Source organism: Haematobia irritans, chromosome 2, assembly GCF_050003625.1.
Source record: "Haematobia irritans isolate KBUSLIRL chromosome 2, ASM5000362v1, whole genome shotgun sequence".
Classification (NCBI taxonomy): domain Eukaryota; kingdom Metazoa; phylum Arthropoda; class Insecta; order Diptera; family Muscidae; genus Haematobia; species Haematobia irritans.
Window position 1 is genome coordinate 9,041,022 of NC_134398.1, and position 17,782 is coordinate 9,058,803.

Here is a 17,782-nt window from a genome sequence, read left to right on the forward strand (position 1 = left end):
TTCTACATAGAAATAAAATTTTGACAAAATTTTCTATAGAAATGAAATTTTGACAAAATTTTCTATATAGAAATAAAATTGGGACAAAATTGTGTATAGAAATAAATTTTTTACAAAATTTTCTATAGAAATTAAATTTTGACAAAATTTTATATCGTTATAAAATTTTGACAAAATTTTCTATAGAAATGAAATTTTGACAAAATGTTCTATAGAAATAAAATTTTGACAAAATTTTCTATAGAAATTAAATTTTGACAAAATTTTCTATAGAAATGAAATTTTGACAAAATTTTCTATAGAAATAAAATTTTGACAAAATCTTCTATAGAAATGAAATTTTGGCAAAATTTTCTATAGAAATTTTCTATAGAAATGAAATTTTGACAAAATTTTCTATAGAAATGAAATTTTGACAAAATTTTCTATAGAAATAAAATTTTGACAAAATTTTCTATAGAAATAAAATTTTGACAAAATTTTCTATAGAAATAAATTTTTGGCAAAATTTTCTATAGAAATAAAATTTTGACAAAATGTTCTATAGAAATGAAATTTTGGTAAAATTTTCTATAGAAATAAAATTTTGGCAACATTTTCTATAGAAATAAAATGTTGACAAAAGTTTCTACAGAAATAAAATTTTGACATATTTTTCTATAAAAATAAAGTTTTGACAAAATTTTCTATAGAAATAAATTTTTGACAAAATTTTTTATATAGAAATAAAATTTTGACAAAATGTTCTATAGAAATGAAATTTTGGTAAAATTTTCTACAGAAATGAAATTTTGACAAAATTTTCTATAGAAATAAAATTTTGACCAAATTTTCTATAGAAATAAAATTTTGACAAAATTTTCTATAGAAATAAAATTTTGACAAAATTTTCTATAGAAATTAAATTTTGACAAAATGTTCTATAGAAATGAAATTTTGGTAAAATTTTCTATAGAAATAAAATTTTGACAAAATTTTCTATACAAATAAAATTTTGACAAAATTTTCTATAGAAATAAAATTTTGACAAAATTTTCTATAGAAATAAAATTTTGACAAAATTTTCTATAGAAATAAAATTTTGACAAAATTTTCTATAGAAATAAAATTTTGACAAAATTTTCTATAGAAATAAAATTTTGACAACATTTTTTATAGAAATAAAATTTTGACAAAATTTTCTATAGAAATAAAATTTTGACAAAATTTTCTATAGAAATGAAATTTTTGTAAAATTTTCTATAGAAATGAAATTTTGGCAAAATTTTCTATAGAAATAAAATGTTGACAAAAGTTTCTACAGAAATAAAATTTTGACAAAATTTTCTACAGAAATAAAATTTTGACAAAATTTTCTATAGTAATAAATTTTTGACAAAATTTTCTATAGAAAACCGATTTTTCGGAAATATCCCCACAAAAATCCCCAAAATTTATGGATATTCCCCACCAAATCCCCAAGTCTCCAACACAAAAATGTCGTCCCCATTCACAAAAAATATCCCCAATTTGGGGGAAAATCCCCAATACTGGCAACACTAATGTGGCGCAGGATATAAAAATAACAAATAAATGATTGCATACTTTCAGGAGGCACTCAGCAAAAAAAATTCGAAGTTCTTCTCAAGGCACAATTTTAAAAGAACTTCCAAAAATGCCCTCCCAAAGATGTCCTTTATTTTAACTGCACAGGAAGTTCATTTGAGTCAATTTTTTAAAAACCCGCTCTTTTCATATTTTTAATGCAATTTTTTTTTCAAATATGTTAAAAACATATTAAGAATTTATAAAATGGTACAAATTATTTAAATTTAGCCGAAAAAATGTTAAACCCTTTCTAGAAAAATTGCGAATTTTTGAAAATATTTGATGACAAACGTTCCAGACAAGCGATATAATGCATGAAAAATCATAAAAAATTTTAAAAATTATTTTCACATCCAAAACACTGAACTCATCTCACACCTTAAAAAGTGATGCAAATTCAGTGCACCGGCTGCTGAAATGGTGGACATCCGTCCTATGACAAGCCCATGTTATATTCATCGCTTCTGTGTAAATTTGGCACCACTTCCGGATTCTAAAAGAACAATTTCACTACTTTTTTGATGAAGTTTTGTGCTGGGTAAGCAATAAAAAAGAACCAATTAAAAGTGACACAAAAAGTGTTATTTATTTCAACTAACAAACATTGAATCTCATTTTCATTGAAAATCATTTCTTGAATAATTAAATTTAAAAAATCAAATAGTATTTATTTTAAATTATTATTTATAATTTATTTTAAATTTTAATTTAATGTAATTTTTTCGAATTTCCATTTTATTTTAGCTTTAATTTAACAATATTCAATTTAAATTATTTAACCTAATTGAATACTATGTAATTTAATTTATGTCTTAGTCTCAATTTTCGTGAAAATTACTCAAATATTCCAACCCCCATTAAATCGATTATTTTTCCATTTATATCAATTTCAAAAATAACTCATGACGTTTGTTATTTGTCCTGAATATTTGAACTTTTTGTTGTTGTTGTTGTTGTCCGTAATACAATTCGTAACATCAGAAAAATAAAGGATTGATGTGTGGTAGCGCAAAACATTTTATCATGTCTTCATTAATTATTTAAAACAAAACAAAAACAACAAAAAAATAATTCACTTAAAATGTAAAACGACAGGACATGATGTTGTATCCTGTGGCGAGAGACCTGTCTGTGGAGTAAGATTCGAGAGCATACCCACAGTTTTTTCCCCTGTAGCATAAAGGTATGCAGAGAAAATAGTAGGTAGATAGGTAGCTACGTTGACCTGTCAATTATTTGTCACCAATTAAAAGTGTAAAGCCCTTTGGAAAAATTCTCTGTTAAATGGGTAGAGAAAGAGCAAAGAGGACAATGAATGAGAAAAAACGGTATGGCAGATAATGTGATAATGTGCTAAGTCATAATTTGAGCATATTCGTTGGAAGTGAAAATCATGAATCTGGTGATTTTTAAATAGAAAAAAAAATCGAAATCCATAAAAACCAAGCTTCATTCTGTTATAATGCAATCATATCCCGATTAAAATAAATATAGATTACAAAATTATTAAATTGTCACTTTGATGGAATTCAACAAAATCCTTGTCGATTTAGGTTACTCCAGCATGAACTTCACCATATGAAAATGCATTTAAATGGCCTGCTTTTTGTCCTTCTATCAGCCATTAAGCTTTACAATATAGATGGTATACACAAATTAAGATATAACTCAAAATGGACCATAGTAAAACCTTGAACGGATGCCATAAAATAAAATATCTTTTTTACCTTTTGCTCTAGGGGAAGAAAAATTGCCAGAGGCTTCCCCCTTTTGTTTTTTGCCTTTGGAAATTTTTGTGAAAAAATACTTCACAGTCCATACATAGTAATGAATAAAAACACAATAGCACCTACCTTTCTTTCCATCGTGAAAAAAGACGATCACGTTGTTGCCATAAAAGGCCGCGTTTAATTGGACCCGTCATTGAGGCCACTGGTATACGTCCTGCCAACAGTGATTGCTAAAAAAAAGAAAGGGAAAAGAGAGAAAATTTTCATTTTAATTTTTTTTTTTTATTAAATAAAAGGCTTGTTTGTATGATGAAGGACTTGCACTTGGGCAAATGGGTTAAAATGCTTTATTCGTAATATTAATTTAAATTTATGACCCATTATAAATGACCATTACAAGCTAATTTTCTAATTGAGTCATTTTGATGTTGGTAAATTGAGAATGTTAATAAAATTTTTATGCTTTATGGGGTGAGGGGGTGTATGGTGTACAACAAATTAGAATTTGGACTAATTAGATGTAATGGGAACGTTGCAATCAATTTTGATTTATAATTAGTTGCAAGGGCTTTGAAAGAAAATAATTTTCTTAATAAAAAGAATGTTTTTATACCCTGAAAAAAATTAATGATCTAATATGAAAGATTATGTACCCTAAAGTTCATCAATGTTGTATCACAATGGACTGAATAGTCTAAAGTGAGCCTGATACATCGGGCTGCCACCAAACCTAACCTACCCTAAATTTTAGGATATGTAATTTACACAACATTATAAGCTAAACATTCTTACAAATAAAGAAAAAATGTAATTAAAAGAATGTTTAAAATTTTTTCATTAAAGTTAGGATATGAATCTTTGAATCTTGCATCCCTTCTTTACAGTCGTAAATTTTTGAACTAATGAACTTTTTTTTTCTTAAAGCAAAGAAAACCATTTTTGATAGAAATTACCTTTTTGATTAACTGATATAATTGGACCAATTTTCCTAATTGAAGACAAAAAAATATTTTTTTCTGTGTAATTTGAATTTTATACGATATCTGGATATCTTCTTAAAAATATGTCTTTATTTTAAAGAAAACTCATACTCCGCTCGGAATCAATACCAAAATCATTAGGGGAAGGTCAACATTTTTGGATTGAGGTACATTTTTCTTGAGTGTATGAAAAGCATTGCAATAGAAACAAAGGAAATATGACTAGGAACAATACGGGATTGCATTAAACTTCCAAATTAAATACTGTCTGTCACTAATAATATGTACAATTAATATAAACACTGCGAATCTACAGACTAACCAAGTGGCTTCGTAAAAGATCGTTTTGTCAAAATTTTATTACTAAAGAAATATTTGTTAAAATGTTAGTTCTATAGAAAAAATTTTAAAAATTTTAGTTCTTTAGAAAATTTTGTAAAAATTTTATTTTTATAGGAAATTTTATCATAATTTTATTTCTTGTCAAAATTTTTCCAAAATTTTATTTCTATAGAAAATTTTGTACAAATTTAATTTCTATAGAAAATTTTGTCAAAATTTTATTTGTATACAAACATTTGTTAAAATTTTAGTTCTATAGAAAACCTTGTTAAAATTTTAGTTTTTTAGAAAATTTTGCCAAAATTTCATTTCTATAGGAAATTTTGTCATAATTTTATTTCTTGTCAAAATTTTGCCAAAATTTTATTTCTGTAGAAAATTTTGTCAAAACTTTATACCTATAAAAAAAATTATATCTATAGAAAGTTTTTTTTTTTTGTTTGTACAAAATTTTGGCAAAATTTTATTTCTATAGATAATTTTGTGAACATTTTTTTTTTTATAGAAAATTTTATTTCTATAGAAAATTTTGTGAAAATTTTATTTCTATAGAAAATTTTGTGGAAATCGTATTTCTATAGAAAATTTTGTCAAAATTTTTTTTCTATAGAAAATTCTTTCAACATTTTTTTCTATAGAAAATTTTGTTAAAATTTTTTTCTATAGAAATTTTTGTTAAAATTTTAGTTCTATGGAATTTTTTTTTTTTAATTTTAGTTCTTTAGACAATTTTGTCAAAATTTAATTTCTGTAGGAAATTTTGTCATAATTTTATTTCTTGTCAAAATTTTTCCAAAATTGAATTTCTATAGAAAATTTTGTCAAAATTTTATTTCTATAGAAAATTTTGTCAATATTTTACTTCTATAGAAAATTTTGTCATAATTTTATTTCTTGTCAAAATTTTGCAAAAATTTTATTACTATAGAAAATTTTGTCACACATTTATTTGTATTGAAAATGTCGTCAAAATTTTATTTCTATAGAAAATTTTCTCAAAATGTTATTTCTATAGAAAATTTTGTCAACATTTTATTTCTATAGAAAATTTTGTCAACATTTTATTTCTATAGAAAATTTTGTCAAAATTTTATTTGTATACAAACATTTGTTAAAATTTTAGTTCTATAGAAAAATTTGTTAAAATTTTAGTTTTTTAGAAAATTTTGCCAAAATTTAATTTCTATAGGAAATTTTTCATAATTTTATTTCTTCAAAATTTTGCCAAAATTTTATTTCTATAGAAAATTTTGTCAAAACTTTATACCTATAAAAAAAATATATCTATAGAAAGTGTTTTTTTTTTGTTTGTACAAAATTTTGGCAAAATTTTATTTCTATAGACAATTTGTGAACATTTTTTTTCTAAAAAAAATTTTGTGAAAATTTTATTTCTATAGAAAATTTTGTCAAAATTTTTTTCTATAGAAAATTTTGTCAAAATTTTTTGTCAAAATTTCATTTCTTTGGTCATAATTTTATTTCTTGTCAAAATTTTGCAAAAATTTTATTTCTATAGAAAATTTTGTCACCATTTTATTTGTATTGAAAATGTCGTAAAAATTTTATTTCTGTAGAAAATTTTTTTAAAAATTTTATTTCTATAGAAAGTTTTGTCAAAATTTTATTACTAAAGAAAAATTTGTTAAATTGTTAGTTCTATAGAAAAATTTTTTAAAAATTTAGTTCTTTAGAAAATTTTGTCAAAATTTCATTTCTATAGAAAATTTTGTCAAAATGTTTATTTGTATTGAAAATGTCGTCAAAATTTTATTTCTATAGAAAAATTTGTTACAATTTTAGTTCTATAGAAAATTTTTTTAATATTGTAAATTTTTTAATATTTTAATATTTTCTAAAGAACATTTTTTTTTTAAATTTCATTTCTATAGGAAATTTTGTCATAATTTTATTTCTTGTCAAATTTTTTGAAAATTTCATTTCTATAGAAAATTTTTGTCAAAATTTTACTTCTAAAGAAAATTTTGTCAAAATTTTATTTGTATTGAAAATGTCGTCAAAATTTTATCTCTATAGAAAAATTTGTCAAAATTTTATTTGTATAGAAAAATTTGTTAAAATTTTAGTTCTTTAGAAATTTTTGTCAAAATTTAATTTATATAGGAAATTTTGTGATAATTTTATTTCTTGTCAAAATGTTGCCAAAATTTTATTTCTATAGAAAATTTTGCGAAAACTTTATATCTATAGAAAATTTATATCTATAGAAAGTTCTTTGTTTTTGTTTGTAAAAAATTTTGGCAAAATTTTATTTCTATAGAAAATTTTGACAAAATTTTATTTTTATAGAAAATTTTGTCAAAATTTTATTTCTATAGAAAATTTTGTCAAAATTTTATTTCTATAGAATATTTTGTAAAAATTTTATTTCTATAGAATATTTTGTAAAAATTTTAGTTCCATAGAAAAAAAACTTTAGTTCTTTAGAAATTTTTGTCAAAATTTAATTTCTATAGAAAATTTTGTCATAATTTTATTTCTTGTCAAAATGTTGCCAAAATTTTATTTCTATAGAAAATGTTGCGAAAACTTTATATGTATAGAAAAGTTATATCTATAGAATGTTTTTTTTTTGTTTGTAAATAATTTTGACAAAATTTTATTTCTAAAGAAAATTTTGTTAAAATTTTATCTCTATAGAAATTTTTGTCAAAATGTTATTTCTGTAGAAAGTTTTGTCAATATTTTATTTCTATAGCAAATTTTTAAAACATTACCGATTTAACGAAATTGGACCAAAATCAAACAAAACCCAAATGGTCTGACCATCTGACCAAATTTAAAAATTAATAATTTTTTGACCAATTGACAACCCTGATTCGAATAACAAATTTGTAAACTTAACTTTTAAGTTACATTTTTGCGTTTGATTTGTGGGCTGAAGCAATTTCAAGGGACATAATAATCGCTATCTAAAAGGGTGGCCTATCGCAAAAGCACTTAATCGTTTTTGAAAAATAAACTTGATTTTGAGTCTTTTGGAACAAAGAGGAATTGAAACACAATTGGAAAATATTTAATAAAATTTTAATAACAACAAAGAAACGCCTTGAATTTGAAATACAAATTCGGCTCATCAATCATTGCTAATAACAAATTTGCAAGCCTTTCTAGCCATTTAATTTTAAGTCACATTGGTGTGCTCAAAAAATTTCAACGGCTGTAATCATCGGTTTGCTATATCGCAAAACTACTTAAATATTTGTGCAAAAAATTTTAAGATTTTTGGAACAAAGATGAATTGAAACGCAATTGGGAAATATCACTATATTGGGAAAATATCACTATATATATATTGGGAAATATCGCTATACTTTTTAAAACTTTAATTTCAATAAAGGAACTCCTTTTGAAATTGATACAAAAATTCAGCTCATCTATCAATTCTAATAAACCAATTTTTAAAACTTTCCCAGCCATTTAATTTTATGTCACATTGGTGTGCCACCCATCCTAAAACACTAAAGTGAAATTAAACCGCTATTTGTTCACATTAGCGCAAATAATTATTTCATTTTGCCAACATTTCATACACTTTAATTTAATTAAGACCAACATAGCAAGACATGGCAACGTCTTGTTGTGCCACTCCTGTATGCTTTTTGGTTCACATTTTTATGGCCTGCCACAACAATTATTTATAACATTCCCTGTTTTTATCATTTCATTTATTATTGCAAGGACGCCGACACTTTTCATGGGTGCGTACGTTACGTATGTCATAGGCTAAAGTTTTGCTCGAATGTTAGGATTTCCTTGCCAAAAAATGATTACGATATTTATTTTGCTTGTAAGCGAATTTCTGTGGGCCTCCTGAGTTGGCGGTGTTTTTTTTTTGTATTTCTTTCTGGGTTCTTGGTCCCATATGTTCGACTATAAAATATGCAATATTTTATAAGCGCTTTCACTTCACCGAAAGAAAAAGCTTTTTAATGAGCTGCTATTATTCAAATGTACTGGGGAAACTGAAATGGCAGTAGAAGTGGGCCCCCCCAAACTTCAACCCACTAGGACATTAACATTAGGGCTACTAAATTACGGCTTTAGCCATATAAAGCTGCCTTATTTGGTTGTAAGTAAAATTTGTTTTCGGTATTAAAGCCTTAGAGTATAGTGATATGGAGTGTGTGTGTGTGTGTGCGTTAGCTCTCTGCTTGTCATTATTCAAGCTACCAGAGAATTTTTGCAACAGAGGAATGCAGGAATTGAAAATCCCATCCAGCCTCCTCTTGAAGCCATGACCTATAATGAGTGTGTTGTTTACGTTTTTATGGTAAAATGATTAATGCCTTTGTTTTTGTTGTTGTTGCCTTTTCACAGAAAACCCCATAGAAAGAAAAGAGATTTAATGCACAGAATGGAGTTTCAAGTATGGAACAATAAATTCTTGAACAACAAAATTTGGAGCTATAAAATTGTGTTAAAAAATAAATTCACAAAAATTATAATAAAATAAAATTTTGAAAAAATTTTCTATAGAAATAAAATTTTGAAATTTTTCTATAGAAATAAAATTATGAAAAAATTTCCTAGAAATAAAATGTTGACAAAATTATCTGTAGAAAAAAAAATGTTGACAAAATATTCCATAGAAATAAAATTTTGACAAAATTTTCAATAGAAAAAAATTTTGACAAGATTTCCTATAGAAAAATTTTTTTGACAAAATTGCTATACAAATAAAATTTTCACAAAATCTTCTAAAGAAATACAATTTTGACAAATTTTTCTATAGATATAAAATTTTGACAGAATTTTCTAAAGAAATAAATTTTTGAAAAAAAAATTCTAAAAAGAGTTAAAATTTTAACAACATTTTCTATAAAGAAATAAAATTTTGACAAAATTTACTAAAGAAATAAAAGTTTGACAAAACTTTCTATAGAAATAAAATGTTGACAAAATTTACTATAGAAATAAAATTTTGACAACACTTTCTATAGAAATAAAATTTTAATAAAATTTTCTTTAGAAATAAAATTTTAAAAAAATTTTCTATTGAAATAAAATTTTGAAAAATTTTCCTATAGAAATAAAATTTTGACAAAACTTTCTATAGAAATAAAATTTTGCCAAAATTTACTATAGAAATAAAATTTTGACAACACTTTCTATAGAATAAAATTTTAATAAAATTTTCTTTAGAAATAAAAATTAAAAAAAAAAAAAAATTTCTATAGAAATAAAATTTTAACAAAGTTTTCTATAGAAATAAAATTTTGACAAAATTTTCTATAAAAATAAAATGTTGAAAAATTTTCTATAGAAATAAAATTTAGACAAAATATTAAAATTAAAAAAAAATTCATAGAAATAATTTAAAAAAAAACATGTATAGAAATAAAATTTTGGCAAAATTTTCTATGGAAGTAAATTTTTTAGAAAATTTTCTATAGAAGTAAAATTTTGACAAAGTTTTCTATTGAAATAAAATTTTTTTTTTATAGAAACTAAATTGTGACAAAATATTTTATAGAAATACAATTTTAACTAATTGTCTATAGAAATAAAATTTTGGCAAAATTTTCTATAGAAATAAAAATTTTTACCAAATTTTCTACAAAAATAAAATTTTTACTAAATTTTCTATAGAAATAAAATTTTGACAAAATTTTCTATAGAAATTAAATTTTGACAAAATTTTCTATAGAAATAAAATCTAGACAAAATATTCTATAGAAGTAAAAATTTAACAAAATGTTCTATAAAGAAATAAAATTTTGACATAATAAATAAAATTAAAAAAATTCATAGAAATAATTAAAAAAACATGTATAGAAATAAAATTTTGACAAAATTTTCTATAGAAGTAAAATTTTGACGAAGTTTTCTATTGAAATAAATTTTTGACAAAATTTTCTATAGAAATAAAATTGTGACAAAATATTTTATAGAAATAAAATTTTGGCAAAATTTTCTATGGAAGTAAATTTTGTAGAAAATTTTCTATTGAAATAAAATTTTGACAAAATTTTCTATAGAAGTAAAATTTTGACGAAGTTTTCTATTGAAATAAATTTTTGACAACACTTTCTATAGGAATAAAATTTTAATAAAATTTTCTTTAGAAATAAAATTTAAAAAAAAATTCTATAGAAATAAAATTTTGACTAAATTTTCTATAGAAATAAAATTTTTACAAAATTTTCTGAAGAAATAAAATTTTAACAAAATTTTTTATAGAAACAAAATTTTTTGACAAAATTTTCTAAAGAATTAAAATGTGACAAAATTTTCTATAGAAATAAAATTTTAACAAAATTTTCTAAAGAAATAAAATTTTGGCATAATTTTCTATAGAAATAAAATTTTGACAAAATTTTCTAAAGAAAGAAATTTTTCTGTTGAAATAAAATTTTAACAAAATTTTCTAAAGAAATAAAATTTTGACAAAATTTTCTATACAAATAAAATTTAGACAAAATATTCTATAGAAATAAAATTTTAACAAAATTTTCTATAAAGAAATAAAATTTTAACGTAATAAATAAAATTATTAAAAAGATTTTCATAGAAGTAATTTACAAATAAATGTATATAAATAAAGTTTTGACAAAATTTTATATAGAAGTACATTTTTGACAAAATTTTCTAAAGCAATAAAATTTTGACTAAGTTTTCTATTGAAATAAAATTTTGACAAAATTTTCTAAAAAAATAAAATTTTGACAAAATTTTCTATAGAATTAAAATTTTGACAAAATTTTCTAAAGAAATAAAGTTTTGACAAAACTCTCTATAGAAATAAAATTTTGACAAAATTTTCTATAGAAATAAAATTTTGACAAAATTTTCTATAGAAATAACATTTTGACAAAATTTTCTAAAGAAATAAAATTTTGACAAAATTGACTAAAGAATTAAAATTTTGACAAAATTTTCTATAGAAATAAAATATTAACAAAATTTTCTATAGAAATAAAGTTTTTAAAAAATTTTCTATAGAAATAAAATTTTGAAAAAAATTCCTATAGAAATAAAATTTTGAAAAAATTCCCAAATCCCCTTTTTCACCAAATTTTCTATAGAAATAAAATTTTGACTAAATTTTCTACAGAAATAAAAATGTTTACCAAATTTTCTATAGAAATAAAATTTTGACTAAATTTCCTATAGAAATAAAATTTTGACAAAATTTTCTATAGAAATAAAATTTTTACAAAATTTTCTATAGAAATAAAAATGTTTACAAAATTTTCTTTAGAAAGAAAATATTGACTAAATTTTCTATAGAAATAAAATTTTGACAAAATTTTCTATAGAAATAAAATTTTGACAAAATTTTGACAAAATTTTCTATAGAAATAGAATTTTGACAAAATTTTCTATAGAAATAGAATTTTGACAAAATTTCCTATAGAAATAGAATTTTGACAAAATTTCCTATAGAAATAAAAATTTTGACAAAATGTTCTATAGATATAAGATGTTGACTAAATTTTCTATAGAAATAAAATGTTGACAAAATTTTCTATAGAAACTAAATTTGTTGACAAATTTTTCTAAAGAAATAAAATTTTGACATAATAAATAAAATTATTAAAATTTTTTTTCAAAGAAATAATTTAAAAAAAAACATGTATAGAAATAAAATTTTGACAAAATTTTCTATAGAAGTAAATTTTTTAGAAAATTTTCTATAGAAGTAAATTTTTTAGAAAATTTTCTATAGAAGTAAATTTTTTAGAAAATTTTCTATAGAAGTACATTTTTGACAAAATTTTCTATAGAAGTAAAATTTTGACAAAATATTTTATAGAAGTACAATTTTAACAAATTGTCTATAGAAATAAAATTTTGGCAAAATTTCTTATAGAAATAAATATTTTTACCAAATTTTCTATAGAAATAAAATTTTGACTAAATTTCCTATAGAAATAAAATTTTGACAAAATTTTCTATAGAAATAAAATTTTTACAAAATTTTCTATAGAAATATAAATATTTACCAAATTTTCTATAAAAATAAAATGTTGACTAAATTTTCTATAGAAATAAAATTTTGACAAAATTTCCTATAGAAATAAAAATGTTTACGAAATTTTCTATAGAAATAATATGTAGACAACATTTTCTATAGAAATAAAATTTTGACAAAACTCTATAGAAATAAAATTTTGAAAAAATTTTCTAAAGAAATAGAATTTTGACAGAATTTTCTATAGAAATAAAAATTTTGACATTATTTTCTATAGAAATAAAATTTTGACAAAATTTTCTATAGAAATAAAATTTTGACTAAATTTTCTATAGAAATAAAATTTTGACAAACTATTCTATAGAAACAAAATTTTCTAAATTTTTTGACAAAATTTTCTATAGAAATAAAATTTTGACAAAATTTTCTATAGAAATAGAATTTTGACAAAATTTCCTATAGAAATAACATTTTTAAAAAATTTTCTATAGAAATACACTTTTGGCAAAATTTTCTATAGAAATAAAATTTTGACAACAGCTTCCAAAAAAATAAAATTGTGACAAGATTTCTTTTAGAAATCCTTCCAAAGAGCCAGTGCTAAATTTATTCTTTAGCTTAACATGATGTATTTTTCCCACGGAATTTGTTGCCATAATTGTTTTTCATAGCATTCATATAATGTTTTATTTACGATGATTGTGCATATCAAAATAACAAAGTGAATGAGATTTTAATTAAAAACAAGTGCATATCCAAAAAGGGAGGAGTTCTGTGTGTTCATTTTATATGAACTAATGGTTCTTGAGTGTTTTGAATGTATGTAATATAATTAATAAATAATTATAACGTTACGAGCAAAAGCAATTCGTAACGGCCAATAGTGAAAAATCTGACCATGGACATGTAAAAATAAAATATGAATTGAATTCATTCAACTTTAGCCCATTATATTGCCTCAATTCGTATAACAACTTTTATGAATTTCACAAAGAGCTGCTGTTTGTTTTTATTTATTTTACGTAAAAAGTTGTACTTGGTTCACTACCCTAACATGGATATGTAATGAATTAATTTAATCAACCACTTCGATATTAAATATGATACAAACAAAAACCACATATTTGCCATAACACAATAATGTTTTGTAAGTAAGGCCTCCTTAAAACTGAAAGGAAAATAAAATTGAAATGAAATGCATCTATCGATGCAATGGATATTGCAAAAAAAAAAAATAGTTTCACAAGTACATCAGAGTGCAAACAAGTTACAGAGAGGCCAACTAATTAAAGGATTGTAAATGTTGTGTAAATCTAGGAAATACTCAAGCAAATATTTTAGAAAACATTCAGTTGAAGCATAATTTTGAAAATTTTATAACTAGGCTATATAATTTTTCATAATGGTTGGGCGCCAGTTTTTGACCTAATCTCAAACAGAGTGAATTTCAATAATAATATTTTGCAATTTTATTTCGATTAAAAAACGATTAACTCAAAAACAGTGAATTTCAATAGCAATATTTTAAAATTTCATTACGATTAACAGACAATTCAATTTATCATAATAGTTGGGCGCCAGTTTTTCACCAATTCTCAAAAAGGGCGAATTTCATTAACAATGTTTTAACATTTTATTACGATTATCAGACAATCCAATTTATTACAATCGTTGGGCGCCAGTTGTTGACCTATTGATTAGCAATTTTATTATGAATAGCAGACAATATAACAAAATGTTAATTTTTCTCGTGTCCCTCAAATCGTTGAACGTCAGTTTTTGTATATTCTAAGGGAGCCACTATACCTAACCTAAACAGACCCTTACATGGAGCTACTACACTTCAAAAGAGTTAAACATTTTAGTAACCACACCCATAGTTCGAACATTTTACTAATATTCCCAATTAAATACTATTGTGATAAAAATTATATCCCACGTTGGGCGCCAGATATTTGAAATGCTAAGTCGAAAACGTCATATAATTTTCTAGCTACACGTATATCTCGATGGTCATGAAAATTAAATAATTGAATTATGTATCATAATTTTAGAAAATATCTTTATTTTAGAGTAGTTGCGTTCTTAGCTTGGAATTAAGAAAAAATGCCTTAAAGTATGGTGTACCGAGTAAATTTTTTTCGGGTGTACGTTTTCCTCATTTATCGTAATATTTTTGAGTATTCACACCCATAAAATAATTTTTGAACATTTTAATATTTTCAATTTTTCAAAACACCACGTTGGGCGCCAATTTCTTATATTTGCTATGCTAAGCCAAAAATCTTATAATATTGGCACTTTTTTTGAGCGTTTTTTTTTAACTACACATATATCTGTATGTGGTCATCGTATTCAATAAATCCCAACTCATATGAATTTAAGTTTTCATCGCTTTTATGCTCTCTTTTATTCTGTGTATTTTACTAGCTGAAGCCCTCTTTCACTGAAGTTGACCCATAGCCAACATCAATTCCATACAATTCCATACAAATGTATACAATTGTATCTATCTAAAGTCTGTATGACCTATCTATAGAATTTTGTTTTCACATTTCATTGTGGACTTTCTTTCGTTTGAAAAAAAAAAACATTATTACATTACGTTGTTGGAAGTTAAATAATTTTTTTTTATGTGGAATTTTGCTATGTAAAACCCAAAAGGCTCGCTCATGGGAGAAGTGCTATCCATGTAGTTTTTGAATTATCAAGAGGCTGTTACAAAAACTTGGCGGGAAAAGAATGATAACTATGGTTAGATGATGGGAGGTTTAATAAAAGAATCATCATCATGCTAGTATGGTAGCATATCTTCAAGGCATTATGATTACCAAAGCCAACCAACCATGGAACTGGGAAAAATCATTGGAAAGCTTATAGTTGACTTAATGTATTGGCCACAAAATCAAGTGCTTTTTGCCAAAGAAAAATAAAATAGTTAGAAATGAAAGGCACGATAGGGGTTTTTTGAGATGTGCTTATATTAACTTGACTGATTTCCATGGTTGCCCAGTACATTGTTTGCCAAATGGAATGTTTGTGATATTATTCTTCTCTCGTTTCCTAAGATTTCAATTATCTAATCAAAGCTATAATGTTTGAGAATATGTTTAAGGTACATTTAATTGGACTTGTGAAAAAGGTATCTAAGTTGCCTACAATTGTCTAGGACAAAGAGAGTTGTTGCAACAAGGAGAATTACAAAAATGTTTGCGTTGGGTGACACTTTGAAATATATATCACTAAGTGGTTTCAACGCATTGAGGAACGCCGTTTTGACTCGGCTATAAAAAATAAGGTCCCTTCCCAGGAAGTCTGGATCGGGGGGAAATCGAAAACCGGAAGCCGCTGAGACGACAAAGAGAGTTGCCGGTAGTTTCAAGCGAAACCCTAACCTCTCTCTCCGAGATGCCGCAAATAAGCTGGGTGTATAGTCTACAACCGTGCATCCAGCCAAAAAACGAGCCGGACTATCGACTTACAAGAAGGTGGTGACTCCAAATCGCGATGATAAACAATACCATTGTCTAGGATAAAGAGAGTTGTAGCAACAAGGAGAATTTCAAAAATGTTTGCGTTGGGCGCCACTTTGAAATATATATCACTAAGTGGTTTCAACGCATTGAGGAACGCCGTTTTGACTCGGCTATAAAAAAGAATTTCCCTTGCCAGGAAGTCTGGATCGGGTGGGAAATCGAAAACCGGAAGCCGCTGAGACGACAAAGAGAGTTGCCGGTAGTTTCAAGCGAAACCCTAACCTCTCTCTCCGAGATGCCGCAAATTAGCTGGGTGTATCGTCTACAACCGTACATCGAGCCAAAAAACGAGCCGGACTATCGACTTACAAGAAGGTAGTGACTCCAAATCGCGATGATAAACAAAATACGACGGCCAAAGCGCGATCCCGGAGGCTGTACACGACAATGCTGACGAAGTTTGACTGCGTGGTAATGGACGACGAAACCTACGTCAAAGCCGACTACAAGCAGCTTCCGGGACAGGAGTTTTATACGGCAAAAGGAAGGGGAAAGGTAGCAGATATTTTCAAGCACATAAAACTGTCAAAGTTCGCAAAGAAATATCTGGTTTGGCAAGCCATCTGTACCTGTGGCTTGAAAAGCAGCATTTTCATAGCTTCCGGTACTGTCAACCAAGAAATTTACGTGAAAGAGTGTTTGAATAAACGTCTGCTGCCTTTCCTGAAGAAACACGGTTGTTCCGTACTGTTTTGGCCGGATTTGGCATCTTGCCATTACGGTAAAAAGGCCATGGAGTGGTACGCCGCCAACAACGTGCAGGTGGTTCCCAAGGACAAGAACCCTCCCAACACGCCAGAGCTCCGCCCAATTGAGAAATACTGGGCTTTTGTCAAGCGGAACCTAAAGAAGACCAAAAAACTGCTAAGGACGAGCAGCAGTTCAAGGCAAACTGGCTTTCTGCGGAAGGTGGACAAGGTGGCTGTACAAAACCTGATGGCAGGTGTCAAGCGTGAGGCCCGGCAATTCGGATTTGGAAAAGCGAAAACCTAACTGAATATTTTTCCTGAATTTTATACTAATTAAACTTGAAAAAGAAATTTAATTCGATTTTTTAAATAAACAATTTCACCGATTTACACGCGTTTTCCCTTGACCAAATTTTGACCGTATCACCCTTTAAGAGAGATAAATTAACCACTGTGGTAACACAATGAATTGAATAGCCTAAGTGAGCCTGAAATATTGGGCTGCCACTATACCTAACCTAACCTAGAGCTACAATCTAGAAAGCCATTAGGGTGCAATGGTTGGCATACCAGTCCTGCATTCAAAGGGTCATGTGCTCAGTCTAACTGAGCTTAACATAAAATGGGTTAGCATTTATAGAGAAGTTCACCATATTATAATGAGCCTTACTGCTCCCAACCTGCAAATTGCAATAATAACTGAAGACTACTTTAGAAATATTTTCAAAGATCGGTTATTTTCGATCCTTCATCCTTTAAAATCACAAACTCAACTTATATAAACTTTATACATGTTATTGCCCCACGTTGGCCGCCAATAGTTGATATAGATTGTTGTTGCTTCAAAGTAATATATTTTCGACATTTCTTATGGAACTAAAATATTTTTGATATTTCTTATCAGTGTCTTGCCCCGCGTTGGGTGCCAAAAGTTGCTGTACATTTATGTAGTATCGAACGTTTGTCACAATGGACTGTA

At 25.1% G+C, this 17,782-nt stretch overlaps 1 protein-coding gene across 6 annotated transcripts in view; it reads right to left on the reverse strand.

The window, feature by feature from the left end:
• LOC142223386 (uncharacterized) overlaps window positions 1-17,782 on the reverse strand; it is a 256,164-nt gene that overhangs the window by 62,772 nt on the left and 175,610 nt on the right. For all 6 annotated transcript variants that reach the window (XM_075293268.1, XM_075293266.1, XM_075293265.1 and 3 more), the window contains one exon: window positions 3,441-3,547. In XM_075293268.1, coding sequence (XP_075149383.1) covers window positions 3,441-3,547 — 107 coding nt within the window. The remainder of the gene's footprint in view (window positions 1-3,440; window positions 3,548-17,782) is intronic.